The 13,111-nt window shown below is 35.2% G+C and overlaps 1 protein-coding gene across 1 annotated transcript in view; it reads right to left on the bottom strand.

Moving 5' to 3' along the window:
• Nucleotides 1-13,111, bottom strand: part of LOC144240947 (hyccin) — a gene marked incomplete at its 3' end in the record, with an annotated part of 64,496 nt that overhangs the window by 25,267 nt on the left and 26,118 nt on the right. Inside the window, exon 2 of the mRNA XM_077775367.1 lies at nucleotides 1,802-1,880. Within this exon, the coding sequence (XP_077631493.1) occupies nucleotides 1,802-1,852 (51 nt within the window). The remainder of the gene's footprint in view (nucleotides 1-1,801; nucleotides 1,881-13,111) is intronic.

Below are 13,111 nucleotides of genomic sequence, written 5' to 3'. Positions count from 1 at the left end.
TTTGTAAGATTCTACCTCACTTTATGATGACTTAGGGGATCTGTAGCAAGATACTCAACTCATGACGATAATAAATTACAAAGCAAAAATGTGTCCAGCCATTTGTCAGGATGAGATAATAATGACTGATAAGGCCAGCTGCAAAATTAACAGGAAACACTGCTTCTCTCAAGAACACACTGAAGCTAAAGTGTCATAACAACCTCGCTTTTTAGTGATTAACTATATCCTTATTCACTGAGAAGCCTTGTTATCTAAAATCATAGATATCAAAAACTTTGCTGTTTAAACATATACCAGTAAGAATGAAACATCCCACTCTCTCCTGAGGATCTAAGTCACCTTACACAGACAAGAGAAGTAGGCTTGATTTTCAGGCAAGGTGCAGAGCTTTCACATAAGGGGTTCTGAACACAACATTCCACGTAGATGTTAACTGTGTAGTTTCCAAGACAACATGACCCTGGGTCCACTCGGAAGTCCACACCAGATTTTAATCCATTACACACAGCTCTGCTTTGTATTAAGCCTATCAAATTACTACTTCATTTAAATTTCTGGGTGGCTGGGTGGCTTAGTTGGTTAAGCGTCTGACTTTGGCTCAGGTCATGATCTCACGGTTTACGAGTTCAAGCCCTATATCAGGCTCTGTGCCTCAGAGCCGGAAGCCTGCTTCAGATTCTGTGTCTCCTCCTCTCTCCACTCCTCCCTTGTTCATGCTCCCTCTCCCTCTCTCTCTCAAAAAATAAACAAACAGGGGCACCTGTTTGATGGCTCAATCAGTTAAGTATCTGACTTCAGCTCAGGTCACAGTCTCACAGTTGGTGGGTTTGAGCCCCATATCAGGCTCGGTGCTGACAGGTTGAAGCCTAGAGCCTGCTTCTGATTCTGTGTCTCCCTCTCTCTCTGTCCCTCTCCTGCTCACTCTCTGTCTCTCTCTCAGAAATAAACAAACATAAAAAAATGTTTTAAATTAAAAAATAAACATTAAATTTTTTTTAAATTTTCCATCTAAACTTCACCCTTCCTCCAAATCCTAGAATAATTTTGTCTTTTCCTCTGTTTGGTAAGATGGCCATATAGTGCCTGTTGTAGTCTCCTTCACTGAAACAAGCCAAGTAAGTCCGACTTTGTCAGGCAATACATTTGTCCCTCAAAGCCATGGGCTGATTAGGCTAGACAAAAAAGTGATAGTTGCATTCCAAACTCTTCATTACTCTGGTTCGTGATCATGGAGTTTACGTAATTATGTGTAACAAGACCCAAAGGACAAGGAGAAGGTAATTAATTAGTTAAAGAATTTTAGCAATTATAAAGCTCCTAAGACAAGAAAACAAAAGTTAACCAGCTAGTGAAGAATCCATCGCTAGAAAAGTGGGCAAATATCTTTTCATCTTCTCCTCGTTGTTGATCATGCCTACTCCCTTTGCCCCCAAATTGGGAGAAACATTTCAACACTGAATTTTTGATGGTGGTTGGAAACAGTAACATTAATATTCAGAAACATTAATCATTCTTTGTGGTGTTGTTATGAAAAGGAGCAGACAAAATCTTTTAACCACTTGAGGGGAAAAAAAGGAATTCATTTCCTAGGGAAAAAAAAGTACTGCTATGTATAAATAATTCCCTATTAAGATTTGTTGGAACATATTTCTGCTTCCATAGATATTTAGCCTTTCAGTCATTAAAAAGAATAAAAATTACAAAAAGTAAAATAAAATTTAAAAAAAGAGCCACTGTGATTTAAATGCCAGATAAAACTTCTTTGGAATAATTACTATATTGAAACAGTAAATATTACCTTGAACTCTGACAACCATTCCTCCACAACCCCTTTCTCTGAAGTGAACATCTTTCCACATCTGTTCTAGACCTTCAACCTGGAAGTTAACATAGAAAATGTTAAAATTTTTAATATATTTTACTTTCAGATTAATATGAATAGAACTAATCCTATAAATTTTTCTTACTTCTTATTTGTGAAATTAAGGCAGATTCAAACATAAATTAGTAGGCTCACTTCAAAACAATGTGCACAAACAAGTATTCAAGTGCAAGAATTATAACAAAAGATAAATATCGCAACATAACTAAAATGGCTCTGCAATGCTCATTTAGCTTTTAGGAATGCCAGCTGTAAAACATACTGAACACTTTCCCCTACTTTCAATGAAATAATTCCAAAATATCAATGTATCTTAGGAAAATTGCAGAAAATATTTTAAAACTGCAAAAATACAAAATTCCCTTTATAGAAAGCATTTAAGTAATTTAATTTGCTTATATTTTGATATCTATTTAGGCAAGCCACTTGGCTCCCTACAAGCTTAATACTCATAAAACAAGAGTAAAAGTGATAATATTCAAGGTAATGATCACATTCAACAATAGTTATTCAGAAGATTGGGATTTAGTTAAGTAAAATAAGAAATAAAAAGAAACTAAAGAAAATCCAAAATCCAAAAGAAATTTATCTCAAGCAAAATTGTTGTAGAAGTACAATGTGGTTTTCTACACCCAACTATATGAACATAGACCTAGAAACTGTTTTGTGAAGAAAACCTTAGCTCTATCTGAATGTCCTAACCTCCTAATTAAGGCACAAATCCTGCATCAGACTAAATCTTTATCATGTAGTAGAAATAGAGGCATAATTGCCAGAAACTGAATCTTGATTCTATTACTTATTTGTAGTAGAACCTTAGGCAAGTTATTTACCTTACTTTTTTCATCCATGAAATACAGATAACTAGAGCACCTACTGTCAAGGGTGATGATTAAATGAAAAATGTAAATGAAAGCACTTATTGCAATATCTGGCAATAAAGTTTTAATACTCTGCAATATTATTATTGAAGAATAGCAACTCAAAGAGCCTCTACTCAGCTGTTGACCAAAGTGTACAGATATGCTTTAATAGACAACATAGGTTCTTGCCAAAAAATATACTCTTGTGTTTCTATTGTCTAAATCCCATTAAAAAACATGGTTAAGAAAAAAATATGTGTAAGTGTATATATATACATATACAGAATTGAGAGATATGTGTATTATTTTTTAGAATTAAAAATAGCCCATTTATTTTTGTTTCAAATTTTATCCTTGGATCAAGTCAGACTATCAGAAAAGCACAAATCTGTAGCATATTACTGATTTTATAGAACTGTCCATTCAGATAAATTGGCCTTTGGAATTGTGTCCACATGTTATCATCTTTAAAATCCAAAAAAGGAGAAAATTCACATCTTCATTTTTTACCACCAAGAAAAACTCTCCTTTAGAGTAACTGGTTTGCTTTTACATATGGATACTGTGAATCTCATAACTGATTCTCTTTGCTTTGACTCTAATAAATGGGAGTTACAGTTTCTGCCTTAACTCTATATATAAAAAAGCAGGCCTGAATTAATCTTATCTGTTATTTTATATTATACTCTTACCCTTATTTTCTTTCTGCATTTTTATTTTTATCTTGTTATATTATACTTATTTGTGAAGCAAAATGAAGCAAAGTAAATTTAAATACACATGAGTTTTCTTTTATATTCATCCATTGTTTATTTAGTAAATTAGGACAGAAAATTATCACAAATAAAACCATGCTACATCAAATTACAGAGAAATAGGAAGGTGAAATTTTTACAAAAATTCAAAATAATTCCCTAGTTAAAATTAAGACTAATTTCTAAAAGATTAAAAGAAATCAAAAGGGATCTGACTATCAAGAATAGTCAAAGCAATCCTGAAGAACAACAGAGCTATAGGACTTGAACTTCTAAACATCAAGGTTCACTAGACAACTTACCAAACATCATAGTAGTTAAGCCAGTGTGGCATTATCATAAGGGCTGAAAAGAATCAATGGAATGAAACAGGGTAGCCAGAAATATATGTATATATTGGGGAGAGAACCATAACCTGCTAGTTCATATCATATGCAAAAATCAGTTCCAGTTGGATCATAGATTTAAGTGAAAAAGGCAAAACATAAAGCATTTGGAAGAAAACATAAGAGAATACCTTCATAACCTTAAGTAGGGAAAGGTTTCTTAAACAAGAAGCATGAAAACACTGATCAAAAGGCAGCTTAAAAAAATAAATTGGACTGCACTAAAAGCAAGTTAAGAACTTCTGTTTGTCAACAGATGAATGACTAAAGAAAACGTACCACATGGTGGAATACTATTCAGCCTTAAAAAGACAATCCTGCCATTTGCAACAACATGGGTGAATCTGCAGGACATTATGCTAAGTGAAATAAGTCAGGCACAGAAAGATAAATATTGCAAGACTTCACTTCTATGTAGAATCTAAAAAAGTCAAACTCATAGTTAACAGAGAGTAAAATGGTGGTATCCAGGGGCTGGGGAGGTGGGGGCAATGGGGAGATATTGGTCAAAAGATATACATTTTCAGTCATAAGTCCTGGGGATCTAATGTACATACAGTACAGTAACTACAGTTGAAAATGTATACTTGAAATTTGCTGAGAGTAGATCTTAAGTGTTCTCAACACACACACACACACACACAAAGGTAACTATGTGAGGTAATGGATATATTAATTAGCTTGATTGTGACATATTGAAATATTTATACCTTAAATATATACAACTTTTATTTGTCAATCATACCTCAATAAAGCTGGCGGGAGTTTGGAGGTGGGGGAAAGGGAAGAACTTCTATTCATCAAAAGTTACCACTAAGAGAATGAAAAGCCAAAGCCAAAGAGTGGGAGATGATATTTGAATTTCATATATCTAACAAAAATCTCATATACAGAGCTCAAATTAGTATGAAAAAGGCAGACAATTCAATAGTAAAAACAAGCATATCAGTTACCCAAATGGAAACTAACATATGAAAGGTGCTCAACACACACACATGCACACACACCTGCACACACGTGCATAAACACTTGCCAGTGTGACTAGAATGAAAAACAAATAATTCCAAGTGTTGAAAAGATATGGAGCAAACAGACTATTCATACAAGCTGGTGTAGATATAAATTGGTATAATATCTTAGAAAACTCTTTGACAATATCTTTTGAACTTGAACAAATGCATCTTCCATAGGCCAACAATTCCACCGATAAAAATAAACGCTATAGAAATGTGGATATATGTTTTCTAAAAGATGTGGTTAGTTAGGAATTTTCAGAGCAGTAGCTTTTGTAAACGGTTAAAAACTAGAACAAACCAAACGTCCATCAAGAGTAGAATGGATAGCACCACAAACCATAATATACTTAGGAATAAATCTAACCAAAGAGGTGAAAAATCTATACACTGAAAACTATAAAGATTATGAAAGAAATTGAAGAAGACACAAAAAAAATGGAAAAATATTCCATGCTCCTGGATAGGAAGAATAAACATTGTTAAAATGTCAATACTACTCAAAGCAATCTACATATTCCATGCAATCTCTATCAAAATAACACCATCATTCTTCACAGAACTAGAACAAACAATCCTAAAATTTGTATGGAATCACAAAAGACCCCGAATAGACAAAGCAATTTGAAAAAGAAAACCAAAGCTGGAGGCATCACAATCCCAGACTTCAAGCTATATTACAAAGCTGTAATCATCAAGACAGTATGGTATTGGAACAAAAACAGACAGTCAGATCAATTGAACAGAATAGAGAAACCAGAAATGGACCCACAAACGCATGGCCAACTCATCTTTGACAAAGCAGGAAAGAATATCCAATGGAATAAAGACAGTCTCATCAGCAAGTAGCACTGGGAAAACTGGACAGGAACATGCAGAAAAATGAACCTGGACCACTTTCTCACACCATATACAAAAATAAACTCAAAATGAATGAAAGATCTAAATGTAAGGTAGGAAACCATCAAAATCTTCAAGGAGAAAGCAGGTAAAAACCTCTTTGACCTTGGCCACAGCAACTTCTTACTCATCACATCTCCAGATGCAAAGGAAACAAAAGGAAAAATGAACTATTAGGACCTCATCCAAATAAAATCTTCTGCACAGTGAAGGAAACAATCAGTAAAACTAAAAGGCAACTGACGGGATGGGAGATGATATTTGCAAATGACATATCAGATAAAGGGTTGGTATCCAAAATCTATAGAGAATTTCTCAAACTCAACACCCAAAAAACGAATAATCCAGTGAAGAAATGGGAAAAAGACATGAATAGACACTTCTCCAATGAAGACATCCAGATTGTCAATCGACACATGAAAAAATGCTCAATATCACTCATCATCAGGGAAATACAAATCAAAACCACAATGAGATACCACCTCACACCCGTCAGAATGGCTAACATTAACAACTCACGTAACAATAGGTGTTGGCAAGGATGCAGAGAAAGAGGATCTTTTTTGCATTGCTGGTGGGAATGCAAACTGGTGCAGCCATTCTGGAAAACAGTATGGAGATTCTTCAAAAAATTGAAAATAGAACTACCCAAGACCCAGCAATTGCACCACTAGGTATTTATCCAAGGGATACAGGTATGCTGTTTCAAAGGGACACATGCACCCCAATGTTTATAGCAGCACTATTAACAATAGCCAAAGTATGGAAAGTGCCCAAATGTCCATCAATGGATAAATGGATAAAGAAGATGTGGCATATACACACACACACACACAATGGAGTATTACTCAGCAATCAAAAAGAATGAAATCTTGCCATTTGCAGCTACATGGATGGAACTAGAGGGTATTATGCTAAATGAAATTAGTCACTCAGAGAAAGACAAATATCATATGACTTCACTCATATGAGGACTTTAAGATACAAAACATAAGGGGAGGGAAGCAAAAAGAATATAAAAACGGAGGGAGACAAAACATAAGAGACTCTTAAATATGGAGAACAGAGGGTTACTGGAGGGGTTGTGGTAGGGGGGATGGGCTAAATGGGTAAGAGGCATTAAGTAATCTACTCCTGAAATCATTGTTGCGCTATATGCTAACTTGGATGTAAATTAATAAAAAAAATGGGTAAATTACGGTATACCACACATGGAGTTCTATACAACAATGACAATAAACAAACTATAATTATATCAATGTCACAATGTTGGGGAAAAGAAGGCAGATAAAAGAGTACATACTCTATCATTACATTTACATACACTTCAAGAACAGGCAAAATAGCTCGTTCCCTTAGAAGGTCAGAAAATTAGGATAATTTTTCAAACTTCTAATTTTGAAATATTCATAAATTCATAGGAAGTTGCAAAAAAAATAGTACAGGAGTAATGTCACCAAAAATGGAGTAGTAGAGCGTTCCAGGGCTCTACCTCTCCACAAAAACAACTAATAAGCTGATAAAAACTGTCAAATCAACTCTTGTAGAACTCTGTAATATAGTCAAAAACCTACAAGACCAGGGTCTTTCTTAGTGAAGAAAGAAACCACTGTACTGTAGTAAGCAAGCACTGGGACATTTTAAATTGCTCATCTATAATCCCAAACTTCTTAGATCAGCAGTAGCCATGAAGACAGAGAAGTCTGAATTCTTGGTGCAGGTTGCTAGTTATGCAGGAAGCAATACAGACCTTATTTTCAAAGAACTGTTTCAACCTATCTGGGGGCTCCCAGAAGGACTGGTGAAAACCATTGCCTTTGTTTTGCCCAAACAAAGTGACATGCTCTGGGTTAGGAATGCTTCCTGGATGGCATATGCTGAAAGCATTTAAAGGTAAAAGCATTTGGCCACAGCAGCCTAGAACTAGGGATAACAATCAGTACAAGCAATAGCCAGACTGAAAGTTCTGGGAAGGAAGCTGTTTGGAAAGGAGATAAGTGGGTGAATACAGCTTTTAAATGTTCCTTCTGTACTGATGAATTCTACCAAACATTTAAAGTATTAACACAAATTCATCTCAAGCTCTTCCAAAAATCGAAGGGGGAATACTTCCTAACTCTGTCTATGAAGCCAGCATTACCCTGATACCAAAGCCAGAAAGAAAACTATAGACCAATATCACTTATGAATATAGCTGCAAAAATCCACAAGAAAATATTAGCAAACCAAATTCAGCAGCATTTTAAGAAGATGACACATCATGACCCAGTATGATTTATTCCAGGAATGCAAGGGTAGGTCAACATTACAAACACCAATCAATATAATACAGTCTGTTAATATAATCAAGGAAAGAAAACACAAGATCATCTCAGTTGATGCAAAAAAAAAAAAAGTGTTTGACAAAATCCAATACCTTTTCATTAAAAAAAAAAAGTACTTTAAAAGTATTGCTACATCCATGTTACTACAACATGATGAGCACTGGGTGTTATATGGAAACCAACTTGACAATAAACTATTTAAGAAAAAAAAAGTTGGAAAATTTAATCAAAACAACAACAAAGGTGCCAAGGTCATGCAATGGGGAAAAAACAGTCTCTTCAACAAAGGTGCTGGAATAACTGGATATCTATGTGAGAAAGAATGAAATTGGACCCATACTTCACATCAAATTTTAAAAACTAACTCAAAATGAATTGAAGAGCTAAATATAAAAGCTAAAACTGTAAAAGTCTTGAAAGAAAACATAGGGGTTAATTTTCATTATCTTGTGTTTGGCAATAGCTTCTTACATAGACACTAAAAGTAAGAGCAACCAAAGAAAAAACTAGACTTCATCAAAATTTAAAAATTTTGTGCATCACTCTTGAATGCTGAGAACAAACTGAGGGCTGAGGAGAAGGGGGGTGACAGGGATGGAGGAGGGCACTTGTGGGGATGAGCACTGGGTGTTATATGTAAACCAACTTGACAATAAACTATTTAAGGAAAATAAATAAATAAATAAAATAAAATGTGCATCAAAGGACATCATCAAGAAAGTTAAAAGACAATACAAAGAATGGGAGAAAGTATTTACAAATCATGTAACAGATAAAGATCTACTATACAAAAGATATAAAAAACTTACAACTTGGGGTGCCTGGGTGGCTCAGTCAGTTAAGCAACCAACTTTGACTCAGGTCATGCCTGATCTCATGGCTTGTGGATTCAAGCAGGTATTGGGCTCTGTGCCTGGAACCTGCTTCATATTCTGCATCTCCCTCTCTCTTTGCCCCTCCCCCACTCACGCTCTGTCTCTGTCTCTCTCTCTCTCAAAAATAAATAAACATTAAAAAAAATTTTTTTAACTCTTACAACTCAATGACAACAAAAAAGACAGACAACCAAATTTTAAAATGGAAAAAGACTTGAACAGACATTTCTCTAAACAGAATATACATTTAGCCAACAACCAGATGAAAAGATGCTCACCATCTTTAGTCTTTGGGGAAACGCAAATCAAAACCACAATGAGATACCACTTAATATCCAGTAGGGTGGCTACAACTTTTTGAGGTATAATTGACATATAGCATTGTTAGTTTCAGGTATACAATATAATGACTCAATATCTGTATATATTGTGAAATGATCACCAAAAGAAATCTAGTTAACATCCAACACCATTAATAGTTACAAAAATTTTTTTCTTGTCATGAGAACTTTTAACATCTACTCTCTTAGCATCTTTCAAGTATGCAATAACAACTCTTCTTTCAAAAAGGAAAATAACAAGTGTTGGCAAGCATGAAAGAAACTGTAACCCTTGTACAATGCCAGAAGGAAAGTAAAAAGGTTTAGCCACTATGGGAAATAGTTTAGCAGTTCTCAATAATTTTAAACATAGAATTACTATATGACCTAGCAATTCCACTCTTAGGAATATACCCCAAAGAATTAAAAGTAGATGTTCAAAAACTTGCACATGAATGTTCAGAGCAGCACCATTCACAATAACCAAAAGGTGTAAACAACCCACATATCCATCAACTGGTGAACTGATAAACCAAATGTGCTATTTACATTATATACAATGGAATATTATTCAATCATGAAAAGAAATGAAAGATTGCTTCTTGAGCAACATGAATATACTTCAAAAATACTATGCAAATAGAAGTCAAGCAAAAAAATCACATACTAAAGGAGTACATTCATATGAAATAATCAGAATAGGTAAATCCATAAAGATAGAAAGCAGATTAGTGGTTGTCAGGGCCTGGGAGGGAGTGTGGGGGCAGAAAGGGTTAATGGGCATAGGGTTTTCTTTTGGGATGATGAAATGTTTACTATTGGATAGAGTCAAGGGTTATGCAACAATGTAGATGTACCAAATGCCTCTGAATTGTACAATGTAAAATGGTTAATTTTATGTGAATTTTACCCCATTAAAAAATAGTACAGGGGAGCCTGGGTTGCTCAGTCGGTTAAGCATCTGACTCTTGATTTCAACTCAGGTCATTATCTCACGGGTTCCTGAGACAGAGCCCCACATCAGGCTCTGCACTGACATCATGGAGCCTGCTTGGGATACTCTCCCTCCCTCTCTCTGCCCCTTCCCTGCTCTCTCTCTCTCTCTCAAAATAAATGCATAAACTTTAAAAAAATAATACAAGAGGTCCATGTACTCTTTATTCTAGTTTCTTTCAATCGTTACACCTTAGGTAAGTATGATATGATATCAAAGCCAGGAAACTGACACTGGTGCAAAGAGAGTATATCATTCTATGTCATTTATCACATGTGTAGATTAGTATAACCTCTGGCACAATCAAGATATAGAACTACTCCATCACTACAAAGATCTACCTAGTTCTACCCCCTTATAGTCACTCTTATTCTCTTCACCTTCATCATCCCTAATTCCTGGTAACCCCTAACCTGCTCTCCATCTCTATAATTATCTCTTTCTGAGACTGTTACATAGATGCAATCATACACTACAAGCCCTTTAGAGATGGATTTTTTTTCACTCAGCATAATATTCCTAAAATCCATCCAAGTTGTTAGATGTATCAATACTTTGTTCCTTTTTATTGGACACTAGTAATTCTATGGTATGAATATACCACAGTTAATTTAATCACCTGCCCAGTGAAGGACATTTGGGTTGTTTCCAGTTTTTTACTATTACTGCTGCCATGAATATTCTTATACTGGTTTTTATGAAAATAAAAGTTTTCATTTCTCAGGGTATCTAGGTGGCTCAGTCAGTTAAGTGACTCTTGATTTCCGCTCATGCCATGATCTCACTGTTCATAGTTCAAGTCCCATGTTGGGTTCCAAGATGACAACACAGAGCCTGCTTGGGATTCTCGCTCTCTCTCTCTCTCTCTCTCTCTCTGCCCCTCCCCTATACATGCTCTTTCTTACTCTCTCTCAAAATAAATAAATAAAACATTAAAAAGAAAAGTTTTCATTTGTCTGACATAAATGTCCAGAAGATTGTTGTGACTGTTGGTTGATGTGATAGTTGCAGGTTTAGTTTTTTAAGATATTGCTAAACTATTTTCAAGATACACTGTCTTCCAGGTTGTACCATTTTATATGCTCACCAACAGTGTGTAAAACTTCAGTTTCTCCACATCTTTGCCAGCAAGTGGTAGTCACTACTTTTCATTTTACCAGTTCTAATGTGTGTGTGGTTGCTCTCACTGCAGTCATATTTTCATTTCTCTAATGACTACTTGATGTTCAATGTCTGCATAATGTTTTAACTCCAAGAGCATACCCAAGATCTTCATCTCCAAACTATAGAAAGATATTAGCCACTGTACAGGGCATATCTGAAATAAAAATTAGTACAGACATTTCTAATTTTTAAAGGTAAATTTATTTTATTTTAAAGTTTATTTATTTTGAGAGAGAGAAAGAGAGTCAGAGAGTGCACACAAGCTAGGGAGTAACAGAGAGAGAGAGTGAGAGAGAAAATCCCAAGTAGGCTCCATGCTGAGCCTGACACAAGCCTTGATCCCAGGACCATGCGATCACAACCTGAGCTGATATCAAGAGTATGATGCTCAACCAACTGAGCCACCCAGGTGCCTCAAAATTTATTTTATTAAACATGGAATAATGTAGCATATTATCTGCCACAAATGTTAATTTGAAAGCACCGTCCAAGGGCACCTGGGTGGCTCACTTGGTTGAGCATCCGACTTCAGCTCAGGTCATGATCTCGTGGTTCATAGGTTCAAGCCCCACATCTGCCTCTATGCTGACAGCTCCAAGCCTGGAGCCTGCTTCATATTCTGTGTCTCCCTGTCTCTCTCTGCCCCTCCCCTGCTCACATTATGTCTCTCCCTCTCAAAAATAAACATTAAAAAAAAAAGAACAGCAACATACTTAAGCATTTTGTCTTTATAATGAAAAAGGTTCAGTACAATGTAGAAATATTTTAAATTAAATATATAATTTCATAGAATATTAAACTAGGCCATAAAATGCTAATAATTGAAAAATTCAAATGGCATTCATATAGTTTTAGATTACCAAGTCAAGGTAGTTCAAAGCAAATCTAAATATGGTAAAAAAAACAAAAGTCCTTTCAAATGACAAGTTTTCGAAACTTTATAAAAGGGGAAGAATCTTAAGAAAAATATAAAATTCATAAATATTCAAAATGTGACCTGAAATATCAATGCATTATATGAGAAAGAGAACAGTGGGATTTTATAAAATGTAAGATAAGCATTTAAAGAAATAAAAAGTGAAAAACCAACATCGTTTTCCAGTTGATAGAAGCTTTTCTTTGTCCATTTAAAACATTATTTTAAAAATAATGTTATTTTTAAAAAATGTTCTCTCCATTAGCCCTGGGCTCCAAGATGAATAACAGTTATGACTAAAGGTACCACTAAAAACTAGGTAGAGAAAGACGCAAAGTGACCACAAAATAGAAACTATGATTTAAAAAACTGTTTCTACCAGCACTCAGCAAAGAGGCTCTCTGTAGTTGCCAACCCACCCCCACATTTCATACCTAGCACGTAGCCTATGAACATTTCCGGCAGTCTTGATCATGTAACTTTTGTTGCTTTTTAAACCTAATTAGATACCTCAAGTAATATTCAAAATATACTCTCACATATAAAATATATTTATTCTGGGGTGCCTGGGTGGCTCAGTTGGTTGGGTGTCCAACTCTGGCACAGGTCATGATCTCACAGCTCCTAAGTATGAGCCCCACATCGGACTCTGTGCTGACAGCTCAGAGCCTGAAGCCTGCTTCAGACTCTCTCTCTCTCTCTCTCTCTCTGCCCCT

Source organism: Crocuta crocuta, unplaced genomic scaffold (assembly GCF_008692635.1).
Source record: "Crocuta crocuta isolate KB4526 unplaced genomic scaffold, BGI_CrCroc_1.0 scaffold197, whole genome shotgun sequence".
In the NCBI taxonomy this organism is placed as follows: Eukaryota; Metazoa; Chordata; class Mammalia; order Carnivora; family Hyaenidae; genus Crocuta; species Crocuta crocuta.
Note: the sequence above shows the minus strand (reverse complement) of the source record. Positions and strands in the feature narration are given on the sequence as shown.